The 16,714-nt window shown below is 52.9% G+C and overlaps 1 protein-coding gene across 5 annotated transcripts in view; it reads left to right on the top strand.

Annotated features, from left to right (window-relative positions):
- Positions 1-16,714, top strand: part of AGAP3 (ArfGAP with GTPase domain, ankyrin repeat and PH domain 3) — a 447,006-nt gene that overhangs the window by 130,551 nt on the left and 299,741 nt on the right. For all 5 annotated transcript variants that reach the window (XM_073677119.1, XM_073677116.1, XM_073677118.1 and 2 more), the window contains exon 5: positions 6,791-6,932. In XM_073677119.1, the coding sequence (XP_073533220.1) occupies positions 6,791-6,932 (142 nt within the window). The remainder of the gene's footprint in view (positions 1-6,790; positions 6,933-16,714) is intronic.

Here is a 16,714-nt window from a genome sequence, read left to right as displayed (position 1 = left end):
CTCGATGACTTAATAACTCTTGCCACCCGGATTGACCTACGGTTCCAGGAGCGTGCCAGAGAGGTCACCCGTGAGAGGAGGTTACCACGTCTAGCTCCTACTTTTCAGATACCCGTCACTCCTTCTGTCTCTAACCAGGTACACCCTCCTGAGCCTATGCAGGTCGACCAGACCAAGATGGTCAAGACCCGTCAGGACTTACGCCGTGCCGAGGGGACCTGCTTCTACTGTGGCAGTAAGGAGCACCGGATCCGTGCCTGCCCGGAGAGGTCGGGAAACGCCTGTGTCTAGGTTCGCTCAGAGAGGTCCACCTAGACAAGAATAAATCCTCTCCATCCCTGCTGTTGTCAGTTTCAATCGTCTACGGGGAGAACCGTTATTTCGAACTAGCCCAACTGGACTCTGGAGCAGCCGGGAATCTTATTTCACAGTCCCTGGTAGAGAAATACCGCATCCCCACCAAACCTCTGGCTGTACCCTTGTCTGTTGCTGCCGTGGATGGGGGGCTCTTACCACGCCCCATCCAACTCATCACCGAATCCATTACTCTGCAGGTGGGAATGCTGCATTCTGAGAGTATCTCTTTTCATGTTCTGCCTGGACTCTCTCACGCCCTCTTGCTAGGCCTACCTTGGCTCCAGAAACATGCACCCGTTCTTGACTGGCAGACCGGAGAAGTCCTTCGCTGGGGACAGGGCTGCCATAAGACCTGTCTGGTTCCCGTTCATCCCGTCCGTCCTTCTCCTACCCCAGCTAATCTACCTGGACTTCCGATTCCTTATTGGTCTTATGGTGATGTCTTTAATAAAAAGGAGGCAGAGACACTACCCCCTCATAGATCATACGACTGTCCTATCGACCTGTTACCTGGTTCTTCTCCTCCCCGTGGGCGTATTTATCCATTATCCGCTGCTGAGACCCGGTCGATGTCCGAATATATTGAGGAGAATCTGGCCAGGGGATTCATCCGGAAATCTACCTCCCCGGCGGGAGCAGGCTTCTTTTTCGTCAAAAAGAAGGACGGCTCTCTCCGTCCCTGTATAGACTATAGAGGCCTTAACCAGATCACGGTGAAGAATAAGTACCCCCTTCCGCTCATTCCGGAGTTATTTGATCGTCTGAGGGGGGCTAGAATCTTCACCAAACTGGACCTCCGTGGGGCGTACAACCTGGTTCGTATCCGTCAGGGGGATGAATGGAAGACGGTATTCAACACCCGGGACGGCCACTATGAATATCTGGTAATGCCCTTTGGCCTCTGTAACGCTCCTGCCGTCTTTCAAGAGTTGGTCAATGACATCTTCCGGGACCTTCTCTACTCCTGCGTAGTGGTGTACCTGGACGACATCTTGGTCTTCTCTCCGGATCTCAACACTCACTGGAGGGATGTTCGTCAGGTCCTGCTCAGGCTCAGGCAGAACCATCTCTACGCTAAATATGAGAAGTGCCTCTTTGAGCAGACCTCGCTTCCGTTTCTGGGCTACATTATCTCTCAGACCGGCCTACAAATGGATCCTGAGAAACTGTCTGCCATCGAGAAATGGCCCCGACCAGAGGGGTTGAAGGCTATTCAACGGTTCCTGGGCTTCGCCAACTATTACCGCCTCTTCATCCCGCACTTCTCTTCCCGGACTGCCCCAATTTCCGCGCTCACCCGTAAGGGTACTAATCCCAAAGAGTGGCCGCCCGAAGCAGAGGAGGCCTTTCTTTCCCTAAAACAGGCCTTCTCTTCCGCCCCGGTGCTGCATCGCCCGGACGGCAACAAGCAGTTCTTCCTGGAAGTTGACGCCTCCTCCTCTGGAGCCGGAGCGGTACTTACTCAAGAATCATCTTCCGGGAGAATGGTAACTTGTGGCTTCTTCTCCAAACTCTTCTCCTCTTCTGAGCGCAACTATTCCATAGGAGACCGAGAGTTATTGGCCAACAAGCTGGCGTTGGAGGAGTGGCGTTACCTACTCGAGGGGGCTCTTCATCCGGTAATAATTTACACTGACCACAAGAACTTGGCTTACCTCCAGCATGCCCAGAGACTTAACCCGCGCCATGCCCGGTGGTCCTTGTTTTTTGCTCGCTTTGATTTTGTTCTTCATTTTCGCCCGGCTGACAAAAACGTCAAAGCAGACGCCTTGTCCCGATCCTTTCTGGTGTCCGATCTCGAGGAAGAACCTAAACATATCATCGATCCCGCCAGAGTAATGCAGGTGGCTCCCGTGAGTCTAAATCGTCTCCCTCCCGGTAAGACGTTTGTTTCAGTACCTGATCGGGAGAAGATCCTACACTGGGGCCATTCGTCTAAACTAGCTGGCCACGCCGGTCAGAAAAAGACCCTCCAGCTTATTGCCCGGCACTATTGGTGGCCTACTCTGCACAAGGACATAATAGACTTTGTTTCTGCCTGTGTGTCCTGCGCCCGCAACAAAGTCCCGAGACATCTGCCAGCCGGACGCCTCCTTCCGCTTCCTGTACCTGCTGCCCCCTGGCAGCATATAGCAATGGACTTTATAACTGATCTCCCCGTCTCTGCCGGTTGTACGGTCATTTGGGTGGTCGCTGACCGCTTTTCCAAGATGGCTCACTTTATTCCCCTGCCAGGTCTTCCGTCTGCACCCGAGCTGGCTAAAGACTTTATCCGCCACATCTTCCGTCTTCATGGCCTGCCCCTCCACATCGTGTCGGATCGTGGGGTACAGTTCACCTCACGTTTCTGGAGAGCCACTTGTAAACTCCTAGACGTCACCCTGGACTTCTCTTCCGCTTACCACCCACAGTCCAATGGTCAAGTGGAGCGGATCAATCAGAACCTGACCAGTTACCTCCGGCACTTCGTTAATGCCCACCATTCTGACTGGGTGGATCTCCTACCATGGGCCGAGTTCTCTTATAATAATCACGAGAGCGAATCCTCCTCCAAATCCCCGTTTTTTGTAGTCTTTGGTCAGCATCCTCGGATTCCTTTTCCTGTCTCCACCTCTGTGGACAACCCGGCTGCGGAATCTCTCGTTAGCAAATTTTCCTCCATATGGGAGAGTACCCGGTCCGCACTCCTTCTGTCATCCGAGCGTATGAAAAGACACGCTGACAAAAAAACGCCTGGATCCTCCACAATTTCGTCCAGGAGATAAAGTCTGGCTCTCATCTAAATATGTTCGACTCAAGATACCTTCTTACAAGTTAGGGCCTCGGTTCATCGGTCCTCTGGAGGTCATCAGTCAGATCAACCCGGTGGCCTATAAATTGAAACTCCCGGCCAACTTACGGATCCCTAACTCCTTCCATGTATCTCTCCTCAAACCCGTGGTGCTTAACTCTTTTTCCAAGTCTACAGGTACGCCTCCTGCTCCGGTTTCTGCTGAGGACGAGTTTGAGGTAGAGAACATTCTTGCCACCAAAAGGGTAAGAGGAAAGACCTTTTTTCTGGTAGATTGGAAGGGGTTTGGTCCTGAGGAGAGAACGTGGGAGCCCCGGGAGAACATCCATGCCCCTCTCATCCTAGCTAAATTTCTATCTGGCCTAAAAAAGGGGGGGCCTAAAGGGGGGGGTACTGTAGTGCCGGCGTCCCTGCCCTCTGCTAGGCAGGGACGCTGTTCCCCTCACCGCTCTGCTCCGTGCCCGGCGTCCCTCTCCCGCTCTGCTGGCAGCGCGCGCTCCTTCCCGGCCACTGTGCTTAGGGCGCGCGCGCGCGCCCTCCCTCCCTCTTCAAGGGGCCGCGCGCGCCGTCCTAAGGAGTCCCCGGCCAATGGCCGGAGGACTTTACCATATATAAGGCACCTCCTCCAAAATGGAGGTGCCCGAGCAATGTTGTTGCACCGTTCTACTCTGCTTCAGCCCTCAGGTCCCGTTGCCAGTTACCTGCCAGTTACCTGCCAGATTCCTGCCAGCTTGCTGTCCTAATCCTGCCTGATTTCCTGTTACCTGCCTGCCTGCCTGAGGTCCGACGGTCTGCCTTACAACTCCGGTCAGTCTGTCTAAGGACCAACTTGCCCGCTCACCTGGGAGCGCACATCAGCTACCTGCCTGCTTGCCTGAGGTCCGATGGTCTGCCTTACAACTCCGGTCAGTCTGTCTATGGACCAGCTTGCCCGCTCACCTGGGAGCGCTTCTCCGCTACCTGCCTGCTTGCCTGCCCGGAGGCTCCGCTGTCACGTGCTGTGACCACCAGCTATTCCAGACTCTTGCCCGCTCACCTGGGAGCGCTTCTCCGCTACCTGCCTGCTTGCCTGCCCGGAGGCTCCGCTGTCACGTGCTGTGACCACCAGCTATTCCAGAGACTCTTGCCCGCTCACCTGGGAGCGCTTCTCCGCTACCTGCCTGCTTGCCTACCTGGAGTCTCCGCCGTCACGTGCTGTGACCACCTGCTATTCCAGAGACTCTCGCTTGCTCACCTGGGAGCACACATCCTCCATCTGCCTTGCTAGCCTACCTGGAGGTTCAGCCATCACAGGTCGTACCTACCCTTTACCTAGAGACTGCCCCGGTCACTTGCCGTGACCTCCAGCCCGTTCTTCCAGAGACTGCCCCGGTCACTTGCCGTGACCTCCAGCCCGTTCTTCCAGAGACTGCCCTGATCACTTGCCGTGACCTCCTGCCCGTACACCCAGAGACTGTCCCGGTCACCTGCTGTGACTGCCTGCCTGGTCGCCACCCGCTCCCTTACAAGGACCGCTCCCTTGTATAGTAGCCCAGAGGTTCCGCCTCCCAGACCCGTTACAACCGCGATAGCTGCCGGACGACTGCGTTCCTTATAGAATACCGCGATAGCTGCCAGATGACTGCGTTCCTTATAGAATACCGCGATAGCTGCTGGACGACTGCGTCCCATCTAGAATACCGTGACAGCTGCCGGATGACTGCGTCCCATCTAGAATACCGCGATAGCTGCCGGACGACTGCGTCCCATCTAGAATACCGCGATAGCTGCCGGACGACTGCGTCCCATCTAGAATACCGTGACAGCTGCCGGACGACTGCGTCCCATCTAGAATACTACGATAGCTGCCGGACGACTGCGTCCCATCTAGAATACTACGATAGCTGCCGGACGACTGCGTCCCATCTAGAATACTGCGATAGCTGCCGGACGACTCCGTCCCATCTAGAATACTGCGATAGCTGCCGGACGACTGCGCCCCATCTAGAATACTGCGATAGCTGCCGGACGACTGCGTCCCATCTAGAATACTGCGATAGCTGCCGGACGACTGCGTCCCATCTAGAATACTGCGATAGCTGCCGGACGACTGCGTCCCATCTAGAATACTGCGATAGCTGCCGGACGACTGCGTCCCATCTAGAATACCGCGATAGCTGCCGGACGACTGCGTCCCATCTAGAATACTGCGATAGCTGCTGGACGACTGCGTCCCATCTAGAATACTGCGATAGCTGCCGGACGACTGCGTCCCATCTAGAATACTGCGATAGCTGCTGGACGACTGCGTCCCATCTAGAATACTGCGATAGCTGCCGGACGACTGCGTCCCATCTAGAATACCGCGATAGCTGCCGGACGACTGCGTCCCATCTAGAATACTGCGATAGCTGCTGGACGACTGCGTCCCATCTAGAATACTGCGATAGCTGCCGGACGACTGCGTCCCATCTAGAATACCGCGATAGCTGCCGGATGACTGCGTCCCATCTAGAATACTGCGATAGCTGCTGGACGACTGCGTCCCATCTAGAATACTGCGATAGCTGCCGGACGACTGCGTCCCATCTAGATTACCGTGACAGCTGCCGGATGACTACGTCCCATCTAGAATACTGCGATATCTGCAGGACGACTGCGTCCCATCTAGAATACTGCGATAGCTGCCGGCCGACTGCGTCCCATCTAGAATACTGCGATAGGTGCCGGACGACTGCGTCCCATCTAGAATACTGCGATAGCTGCCGGACGACTGCGTCCCATCTAGAATACTGCGATAGCTGCCGGACGACTGCGTCCCATCTAGAATACTGCGATAGCTGCCGGACGACTGCGTCCCATCTAGAATACTGCGATAGCTGCCGGACGACTGCGTCCCATCTAGAATACCGCGATAGCTGCTGGACGACTGCGTCCCATCTAGAATACTGCGATAGCTGCCGGACGACTGCGTCCCATCTAGAATACTGCGATAGCTGCCGGACGACTGCGTCCCATCTAGAATACCGCGATAGCTGCCGGATGACTGCGTCCCATCTAGAATACTGCGATAGCTGCCGGACGACTGCGTCCCATCTAGAATACTGCGATAGCTGCCGGACGACTGCGTCCCATCTAGAATACTGCGATAGCTGCCGGACGACTGCGTCCCATCTAGAATACCGCGATAGCTGCCGGATGACTGCGTCCCATCTAGAATACCGCGATAGCTGCCGGATGACTGCGTCCCATCTAGAATACCGCGATAGCTGCTGGACGACTGCGTCCCATCTAGAATACCGCGATAGCTGCCGGATGACTGCGTCCCATCTAGAATACTGCGATAGCTGCCGGATGACTGCGTCCCATCTAGAATACTCCGATAGCTGCCGGACGACTGCGTCCCATCTAGAATACCGTGACAGCCTATTCTCAGATACTCCTCCATCCCTGTTAGGTTTGGCTTACTTTAGACTAATCTGCAAGTCCAGCTTTACACTTCCGTGCCCAGATGGTGAGTCATCCCGTGATATACTGTATGTGTATACATGTGTGTGTGTGTGTGTGTGTGTGTATATATATATCCATAAAATATAATCCTCGTGTCCTCAGCCTTGTGGCTCCTGCAGAGCCTGTCCCTCATGATGTCTACTTCTTTTCCAGTTTGCTGCTTGGGTTGACGCCGTCGTCTTTGTGTTCAGTCTTGAAGATGAGATCAGTTTTCAGACTGTATTTAATTATTATGCTCGCCTGTCCAGTTACCGCAACACAGCCGATGTCCCCATGGTTCTTGTTGGGACACAAGGTAAGGATGACTTTCTCTTCAGTGTTGTAGAAATGGTGACACTACCTCCATCATTGTACGGAGCTCCCTACACCAGCGTTGGTTACCCCCATGATCTTCGCTGATTGGAGCTGATTGCTCCATAGCGCGGTCACTATTGAATTATACTCAGTGGATTCTAACAATAACCCAGATCAACATTGTATCCAGGATCTTTTTCCGCTGGAGAAGGATCACAGGGTGTCTGCATTATTAGATGGATCTGGTTTTATGAACCATCTCGAAATGTTGGCTTGTTCAGCAGATGCCATAGATTGGTCCTATAATGTATGTATGTGTAACTTAGGAACTTTCTGCTGTATGTTCTTCCTTCCTTGCTTTATCACAATGTAAAGACCTGAACACAACTAATCTAACAGGCGGTTACTCCACATTTACCACCTAATACCACTTTTACGGACTCCTGTTGTCTCAGAATCGCTCTAGCTGATTGACTCCACCATAAGAGTCATATTTCTCCCGCACAGAATGCAATAATCAATTGTTTAACCGATCATGAAAAAATGCATCAAATACCTGGACTGGCGAGGGGTCAGTGACCTGTAATTGCAGGTTAGAAATATGGGGAAGCTGAGAGCGGTCGGAGAACAGAAGAGATCATTGTACAAAGGAGAAAGGATCCAGCAGAATCGAGTGTTCGTAGAGATAAAGCTGTAGGCAGAGGTCACATAGGAGCACAGGCTACACTACCTGGACATGACCGAGACAAGAAGCAGTCACCGGCTACACTACCTGGACATGACCGAGACAAGAAGCAGTCACCGGCTACACTACCTGGACATGACCGAGACAAGAAGCAGTCACCGGCTACACTACCTGGACATGACCGTGACAAGAAGCAGTCACCGGCTACACTACCTGGACATGACCGAGAGAAGAAGCAGTCACCGGCTACACTACCTGGACATGACCGAGAGAAGAAGCAGTCACTGGCTACACTACCTGGACATGACCGAGAGAAGAAGCAGTCACCGGCTACACTACCTGGACATGACCGAGAGAAGAAGCAGTCACCGGCTACACTACCTGGACATGACCGAGAGAAGAAGCAGTCACCGGCTACACTACCTGGACATGACCGAGACAAGAAGCAGTCACCGGCTACACTACCTGGACATGACCGAGAGAAGAAGCAGTCACCGGCTACACTACCTGGACATGACCGAGAGAAGAAGCAGTCACCGGCTACACTACCTGGACATGACCGAGAGAAGAAGCAGTCACCGGCTACACTACCTGGACATGACCGAGAGAAGAAGCAGTCACCGGCTACACTACCTGGACATGACCGAGAGAAGAAGCAGTCACCGGCTACACTACCTGGACATGACCGAGAGAAGAAGCAGTCACCGGCTACACTACCTGGACATGACCGAGAGAAGAAGCAGTCACTGGCTACACTACCTGGTCATGACCGAGAGAAGAAGCAGTCACTGGCTACACTACCTGGACATGGCAGAGAGAAGAAGCAGTCACTGGCTACACTACCTGGACATGACCGAGAGAAGAAGCAGTCACTGGCTACACTACCTGGTCATGACCGAGAGAAGAAGCAGTCACAGGCTACACTACCTGGACATGACCGAGAGAAGAAGCAGTCACTGGCTACACTACCTGGACATGACCGAGCCAAGAAGCAGTCACCGGCTACACTACCTGGACATGACCGAGAGAAGAAGCAGTCACCGGCTACACTACCTGGACATGACCGAGAGAAGAAGCAGTCACCGGCTACACTACCTGGACATGACCGAGAGAAGAAGCAGTCACCGGCTACACTACCTGGACATGACCGAGAGAAGAAGCAGTCACCGGCTACACTACCTGGACATGACCGAGAGAAGAAGCAGTCACCGGCTACACTACCTGGACATGACCGAGAGAAGAAGCAGTCACCGGCTACACTACCTGGACATGACCGAGAGAAGAAGCAGTCACTGGCTACACTACCTGGACATGACCGAGAGAAGAAGCAGTCACTGGCTACACTACCTGGTCATGACCGAGAGAAGAAGCAGTCACTGGCTACACTACCTGGACATGGCAGAGAGAAGAAGCAGTCACTGGTTACACTACCTGGACATGGCAGAGAGAAGAAGCAGTCACTGGCTACACTACCTGGACATGACCGAGAGAAGAAGCAGTCACTGGCTACACTACCTGGACATGACCGAGAGAAGAAGCAGTCACTGGCTACACTACCTGGACATGACCGAGAGAAGAAGCAGTCACCGGCTACACTACCTGGACATGACCGAGAGAAGAAGCAGTCACCGGCTACACTACCTGGACATGACCGAGAGAAGAAGCAGTCACCGGCTACACTACCTGGACATGACCGAGAGAAGAAGCAGTCACCGGCTACACTACCTGGACATGACCGAGAGAAGAAGCAGTCACTGGCTACACTACCTGGACATGACCGAGAGAAGAAGCAGTCACTGGCTACACTACCTGGACATGGCAGAGAGAAGAAGCAGTCACTGGTTACACTACCTGGACATGGCAGAGAGAAGAAGCAGTCACTGGCTACACTACCTGGACATGACCGAGAGAAGAAGCAGTCACTGGCTACACTACCTGGACATGACCGAGAGAAGAAGCAGTCACTGGCTACACTACCTGGACATGACCGAGAGAAGAAGCAGTCACTGGCTACACTACCTGGACATGACCGAGAGAAGAAGCAGTCACTGGCTACACTACCTGGACATGACCGAGAGAAGAAGCAGTCACTGGCTACACTACCTGGACATGACCGAGACAAGAAGCAGTCACCGGCTACACTACCTGGACATGACCGAGAGAAGAAGCAGTCACCGGCTACACTACCTGGACATGACCGAGAGAAGAAGCAGTCACCGGCTACACTACCTGGACATGACCGAGAGAAGAAGCAGTCACCGGCTACACTACCTGGACATGACCGAGAGAAGAAGCAGTCACCGGCTACACTACCTGGACATGACCGAGAGAAGAAGCAGTCACCGGCTACACTACCTGGACATGACCGAGAGAAGAAGCAGTCACCGGCTACACTACCTGGACATGACCGAGAGAAGAAGCAGTCACCGGCTACACTACCTGGACATGACCGAGAGAAGAAGCAGTCACTGGCTACACTACCTGGACATGACCGAGAGAAGAAGCAGTCACTGGCTACACTACCTGGTCATGACCGAGAGAAGAAGCAGTCACTGGCTACACTACCTGGACATGGCAGAGAGAAGAAGCAGTCACTGGTTACACTACCTGGACATGGCAGAGAGAAGAAGCAGTCACTGGCTACACTACCTGGACATGACCGAGAGAAGAAGCAGTCACTGGCTACACTACCTGGACATGACCGAGAGAAGAAGCAGTCACTGGCTACACTACCTGGACATGACCGAGAGAAGAAGCAGTCACCGGCTACACTACCTGGACATGACCGAGAGAAGAAGCAGTCACCGGCTACACTACCTGGACATGACCGAGAGAAGAAGCAGTCACTGGCTACACTACCTGGACATGACCGAGACAAGAAGCAGTCACCGGCTACACTACCTGGACATGACCGAGAGAAGAAGCAGTCACCGGCTACACTACCTGGACATGACCGAGAGAAGAAGCAGTCACCGGCTACACTACCTGGACATGACCGAGAGAAGAAGCAGTCACCGGCTACACTACCTGGACATGACCGAGAGAAGAAGCAGTCACCGGCTACACTACCTGGACATGACCGAGAGAAGAAGCAGTCACTGGCTACACTACCTGGACATGGCAGAGAGAAGAAGCAGTCACTGGTTACACTACCTGGACATGGCAGAGAGAAGAAGCAGTCACTGGCTACACTACCTGGACATGACCGAGAGAAGAAGCAGTCACTGGCTACACTACCTGGACATGACCGAGAGAAGAAGCAGTCACTGGCTACACTACCTGGACATGACCGAGAGAAGAAGCAGTCACTGGCTACACTACCTGGACATGACCGAGAGAAGAAGCAGTCACTGGCTACACTACCTGGACATGACCGAGAGAAGAAGCAGTTACTGGCTACACTACCTGGACATGACCGAGACAAGAAGCAGTCACCGGCTACACTACCTGGACATGACCGAGAGAAGAAGCAGTCACCGGCTACACTACCTGGACATGACCGAGAGAAGAAGCAGTCACCGGCTACACTACCTGGACATGACCGAGAGAAGAAGCAGTCACCGGCTACACTACCTGGACATGACCGAGAGAAGAAGCAGTCACCGGCTACACTACCTGGACATGACCGAGAGAAGAAGCAGTCACCGGCTACACTACCTGGACATGACCGAGAGAAGAAGCAGTCACCGGCTACACTACCTGGACATGACCGAGAGAAGAAGCAGTCACCGGCTACACTACCTGGACATGACCGAGAGAAGAAGCAGTCACCGGCTACACTACCTGGACATGACCGAGAGAAGAAGCAGTCACCGGCTACACTACCTGGTCATGACCGAGAGAAGAAGCAGTCACTGGCTACACTACCTGGACATGGCAGAGAGAAGAAGCAGTCACTGGCTACACTACCTGGACATGACCGAGAGAAGAAGCAGTCACTGGCTACACTACCTGGTCATGACCGAGAGAAGAAGCAGTCACAGGCTACACTACCTGGACATGACCGAGAGAAGAAGCAGTCACCGGCTACACTACCTGGACATGACCGAGACAAGAAGCAGTCACCGGCTACACTACCTGGACATGACCGAGAGAAGAAGCAGTCACCGGCTACACTACCTGGACATGACCGAGAGAAGAAGCAGTCACCGGCTACACTACCTGGACATGACCGAGAGAAGAAGCAGTCACCGGCTACACTACCTGGACATGACCGAGAGAAGAAGCAGTCACCGGCTACACTACCTGGACATGACCGAGAGAAGAAGCAGTCACCGGCTACACTACCTGGACATGACCGAGAGAAGAAGCAGTCACCGGCTACACTACCTGGACATGACCGAGAGAAGAAGCAGTCACCGGCTACACTACCTGGACATGACCGAGAGAAGAAGCAGTCACCGGCTACACTACCTGGACATGACCGAGAGAAGAAGCAGTCACCGGCTACACTACCTGGACATGACCGAGAGAAGAAGCAGTCACTGGCTACACTACCTGGTCATGACCGAGAGAAGAAGCAGTCACTGGCTACACTACCTGGACATGGCAGAGAGAAGAAGCAGTCACTGGTTACACTACCTGGACATGGCAGAGAGAAGAAGCAGTCACTGGTTACACTACCTGGACATGACCGAGAGAAGAAGCAGTCACTGGCTACACTACCTGGACATGACCGAGAGAAGAAGCAGTCACAGGCTACACTACCTGGACATGACCGAGAGAAGAAGCAGTCACTGGCTACACTACCTGGACATGACCGAGAGAAGAAGCAGTCACCGGCTACACTACCTGGACATGACCGAGAGAAGAAGCAGTCACCGGCTACACTACCTGGAAGTGAAAGTAAGAGAATGTTGTGATCATCTGCCAGAAGTTTCCTTAGGAGGCATGTGATGTAAAAAACTTCAGTGACTGTAGAAGATTTGCAGCAAGATTTCGTGGAAGCGGTTGCTGAGGTTTCAGTTTGCACAGCAAGGAGCATGCTAAATAGTGAAGGTCTCTGTCACAGGTAACACCAGAGAGATCACGCAGATTTCACCAGTTTGTCAGGTGACGCAGCAGGGAGAACCACGCAGATGCCACTGCTGCCAACTGGTTTGTCAGAAGAACGCAACTCTGCCTCCTCCAATCAGCTGGACAATTACGCAATTAACTGACTAGTGATGGACGAGCCCGCAACTGCTTTCACTACTAGGCCGGTTATTGAAGAACTCGGTGAGCGTACGGTATATACACCTCCGTGCAGCAAAAAAAGCAAATACAATTCTGGGATGTATTAACAGAAGCATACAGTACAGATCACGTGAAGTCATTATCGGTCTTTACTCCTCTTTGGTCAGACCTCATCTGGAATACTGCGTCCAGTTTTGGGCGCCACATTTTAAAAAAGACATAGACAAACTGGAGCAAGTTCAGAGAAGAGCGACCAGAATGGTGACTGGTCTGCAAACCATGTCCTACGAGGAACGGTTGCAGGATTTGGGAATGTTTAGCTTGCAAAAAAGAAGACTGAGAGGAGACTTAATAGCTGTCTACAAATATCCCAAGGGCTGTCACATTGTAGAAGGATCATCTTTATTCTCATTTGCACAAGGAAAGACTAGAAGCAATGGGATGAAACTGAATGGAGGAGACACAGATTAGATATTAGAAGACACTATGACAGTGAGGAGATCAATGAGTGGAACAGGCAAATGTAAAGTTTACTGTGGGAGCACAAACTAGTTCTCAAGATGTGGAATGAGACCTGCAGTGAGCTGATGGCAATTCCTTCATAGCCATGTAATGTGATAGAATAGCCTGATATGCAATTACCTCTATGACCCATCATAGAAGGAAGCCGGTCATTCACTAATTAAGACCGCCCTCCGGACCCCTGAGCCATGAATAAGCAGCGAAAAGCTCTGCCGAGTCTTCTTCTAAAATCCTGTATATCAATCTACTGCACTCCTCCTGTTTAATTCTCTGCTGCTCACAGATCTATTCCTGATGAGGGCTGTGAGGTGACGGGCAGGAGATTATACCGTGCTGCTCACAGATCTATTCCTGATGAGGGCTGTGAGGTGACGGGCAGGAGATTATACCGTGCTGCTCACAGATCTATTCCTGATGAGGGCTGTGAGGTGACGGGCAGGAGATTATACCGTGCTGCTCACAGATCTATTCCTGATGAGGAGTGTGAGGTGACGGGCAGAAGATTATACCGTGCTGCTCACAGATCTATTCCTGATGAGGGCTGTGAGGTGACGGGCAGGAGATTATACCGTGCTGCTCACAGATCTATTCCTGATGAGGGCTGTGAGGTGACGGGCAGGAGATTATACCGTGCTGCTCACAGATCTATTCCTGATGAGGGCTGTGAGGTGACGGGCAGGAGATTATACCGTGCTGCTCACAGATCTATTCCTGATGAGGACTGTGAGGTGACGGGCAGGAGATTATACCGTGCTGCTCACAGATCTATTCCTGATGAGGGCTGTGAGGTGACGGGCAGGAGATTATACCGTGCTGCTCACAGATCTATTCCTGATGAGGAGTGTGAGGTGACGGGCAGAAGATTATACCGTGCTGCTCACAGATCTATTCCTGATGAGGGCTGTGAGGTGACGGGCAGGAGATTATACCGTGCTGCTCACAGATCTATTCCTGATGAGGGCTGTGAGGTGACGGGCAGGAGATTATACCGTGCTGCTCACAGATCTATTCCTGATGAGGGCTGTGAGGTGACGGGCAGGAGATTATACCGTGCTGCTCACAGATCTATTCCTGATGAGGACTGTGAGGTGACGGGCAGGAGATTATACCGTGCTGCTCACAGATCTATTCCTGATGAGGGCTGTGAGGTGACGGGCAGGAGATTATACCGTGCTGCTCACAGATCTATTCCTGATGAGGGCTGTGAGGTGACGGGCAGGAGATTATACCGTGCTGCTCACAGATCTATTCCTGATGAGGAGTGTGAGGTGACGGGCAGAAGATTATACCGTGCTGCTCACAGATCTATTCCTGATGAGGGCTGTGAGGTGACGGGCAGGAGATTATACCGTGCTGCTCACAGATCTATTCCTGATGAGGGCTGTGAGGTGACGGGCAGGAGATTATACCGTGCTGCTCACAGATCTATTCCTGATGAGGGCTGTGAGGTGACGGGCAGGAGATTATACAGTGCTGCTCACAGATCTATTCCTGATGAGGACTGTGAGGTGACGGGCAGGAGATTATACCGTGCTGCTCACAGATCTATTCCTGATGAGGGCTGTGAGGTGACGGGCAGGAGATTATACCGTGCTGCTCACAGATCTATTCCTGATGAGGGCTGTGAGGTGACGGGCAGGAGATTATACCGTGCTGCTCACAGATCTATTCCTGATGAGGGCTGTGAGGTGACGGGCAGGAGATTATACCGTGCTGCTCACAGATCTATTCCTGATGAGGGCTGTGAGGTGACGGGCAGGAGATTATACCGTGCTGCTCACAGATCTATTCCTGATGAGGACTGTGAGGTGACGGGCAGGAGATTATACCGTGCTGCTCACAGATCTATTCCTGATGAGGGCTGTGAGGTGACGGGCAGGAGATTATACCGTGCTGCTCAGATCTATTCCTGATGAGGGCTGGGAGGTGACGGGCAGAAGATTATACGGTGCTGCTCACAGATCTATTCCTGATGAGGGCTGTGAGGTGACGGGCAGGAGATTATACCGTGCTGCTCACAGATCTATTACTGATGAGGGCTGTGAGGTGACGGGCAGGAGATTATACCGTGCTGATCACAGATCTATTCCTGATGAGGGCTGTGAGGTGACGGGCAGGAGATTATACCGTGCTGCTCACAGATCTATTCCTGATGAGGGCTGGGAGGTGACGGGCAGGAGATTATACCGTGCTGCTCACAGATCTATTCCTGATGAGGGCTGTGAGGTGACGGGCAGGAGATTATACCGTGCTGCTCACAGATCTATTACTGATGAGGGCTGTGAGGTGACGGGCAGGAGATTATACCGTGCTGATCACAGATCTATTCCTGATGAGGACTGTGAGGTGACGGGCAGGAGATTATACCGTGCTGCTCACAGATCTATTCCTGATGAGGGCTGGGAGGTGACGGGCAGGAGATTATACCGTGCTGCTCACAGATCTATTCCTGATGAGGGCTGGGAGGTGACGGGCAGGAGATTATACCGTGCTGCTCACAGATCTATTCCTGATGAGGGCTGTGAGGTGACGGGCAGGAGATTATACCGTGCTGCTCACAGATCTATTCCTGATGAGGGCTGTGAGGTGACGGGCAGGAGATTATACCGTGCTGCTCACAGATCTATTCCTGATGAGGACTGTGAGGTGACGGGCAGGAGATTATACCGTGCTGCTCACAGATCTATTCCTGATGAGGGCTGTGAGGTGACGGGCAGGAGATTATACCGTGCTGCTCACAGATCTATTCCTGATGAGGGCTGTGAGGTGACGGGCAGGAGATTATACCGTGCTGCTCACAGATCTATTCCTGATGAGGGCTGTGAGGTGACGGGCAGGAGATTATACCGTGCTGCTCACAGATCTATTCCTGATGAGGGCTGTGAGGTGACGGGCAGGAGATTATACCGTGCTGCTCACAGATCTATTCCTGATGAGGGCTGTGAGGTGACGGGCAGGAGATTATACCGTGCTGCTCACAGATCTATTCCTGATGAGGGCTGTGAGGTGACGGGCAGGAGATTATACCGTGCTGCTCACAGATCTATTCCTGATGAGGGCTGTGAGGTGACGGGCAGGAGATTATACCGTGCTGCTCACAGATCTATTCCTGATGAGGGCTGTGAGGTGACGGGCAGGAGATTATACCGTGCTGCTCACAGATCTATTCCTGATGAGGGCTGTGAGGTGACGGGCAGGAGATTATACCGTGCTGCTCACAGATCTATTCCTGATGAGGGCTGTGAGGTGACGGGCAGGAGATTATACCGTGCTGCTCAAAGATCTATTCCTGATGAGGGCTGTGAGGTGACGGGCAGGAGATTATACCGTGCTGATCACAGATCTATTCCTGATGAGGACTGTGAGGTGACGGGCAGGAGATTATACCGTGCTGCTCACAG

Source organism: Phyllobates terribilis, unplaced genomic scaffold (assembly GCF_046119375.1).
Source record: "Phyllobates terribilis strain yellow unplaced genomic scaffold, ASM4611937v1 Scaffold_4__5_contigs__length_816908805, whole genome shotgun sequence".
NCBI classification, from domain to species: Eukaryota; Metazoa; Chordata; class Amphibia; order Anura; family Dendrobatidae; genus Phyllobates; species Phyllobates terribilis.
This window is presented reverse-complemented; position numbering and strand designations above follow the sequence as displayed.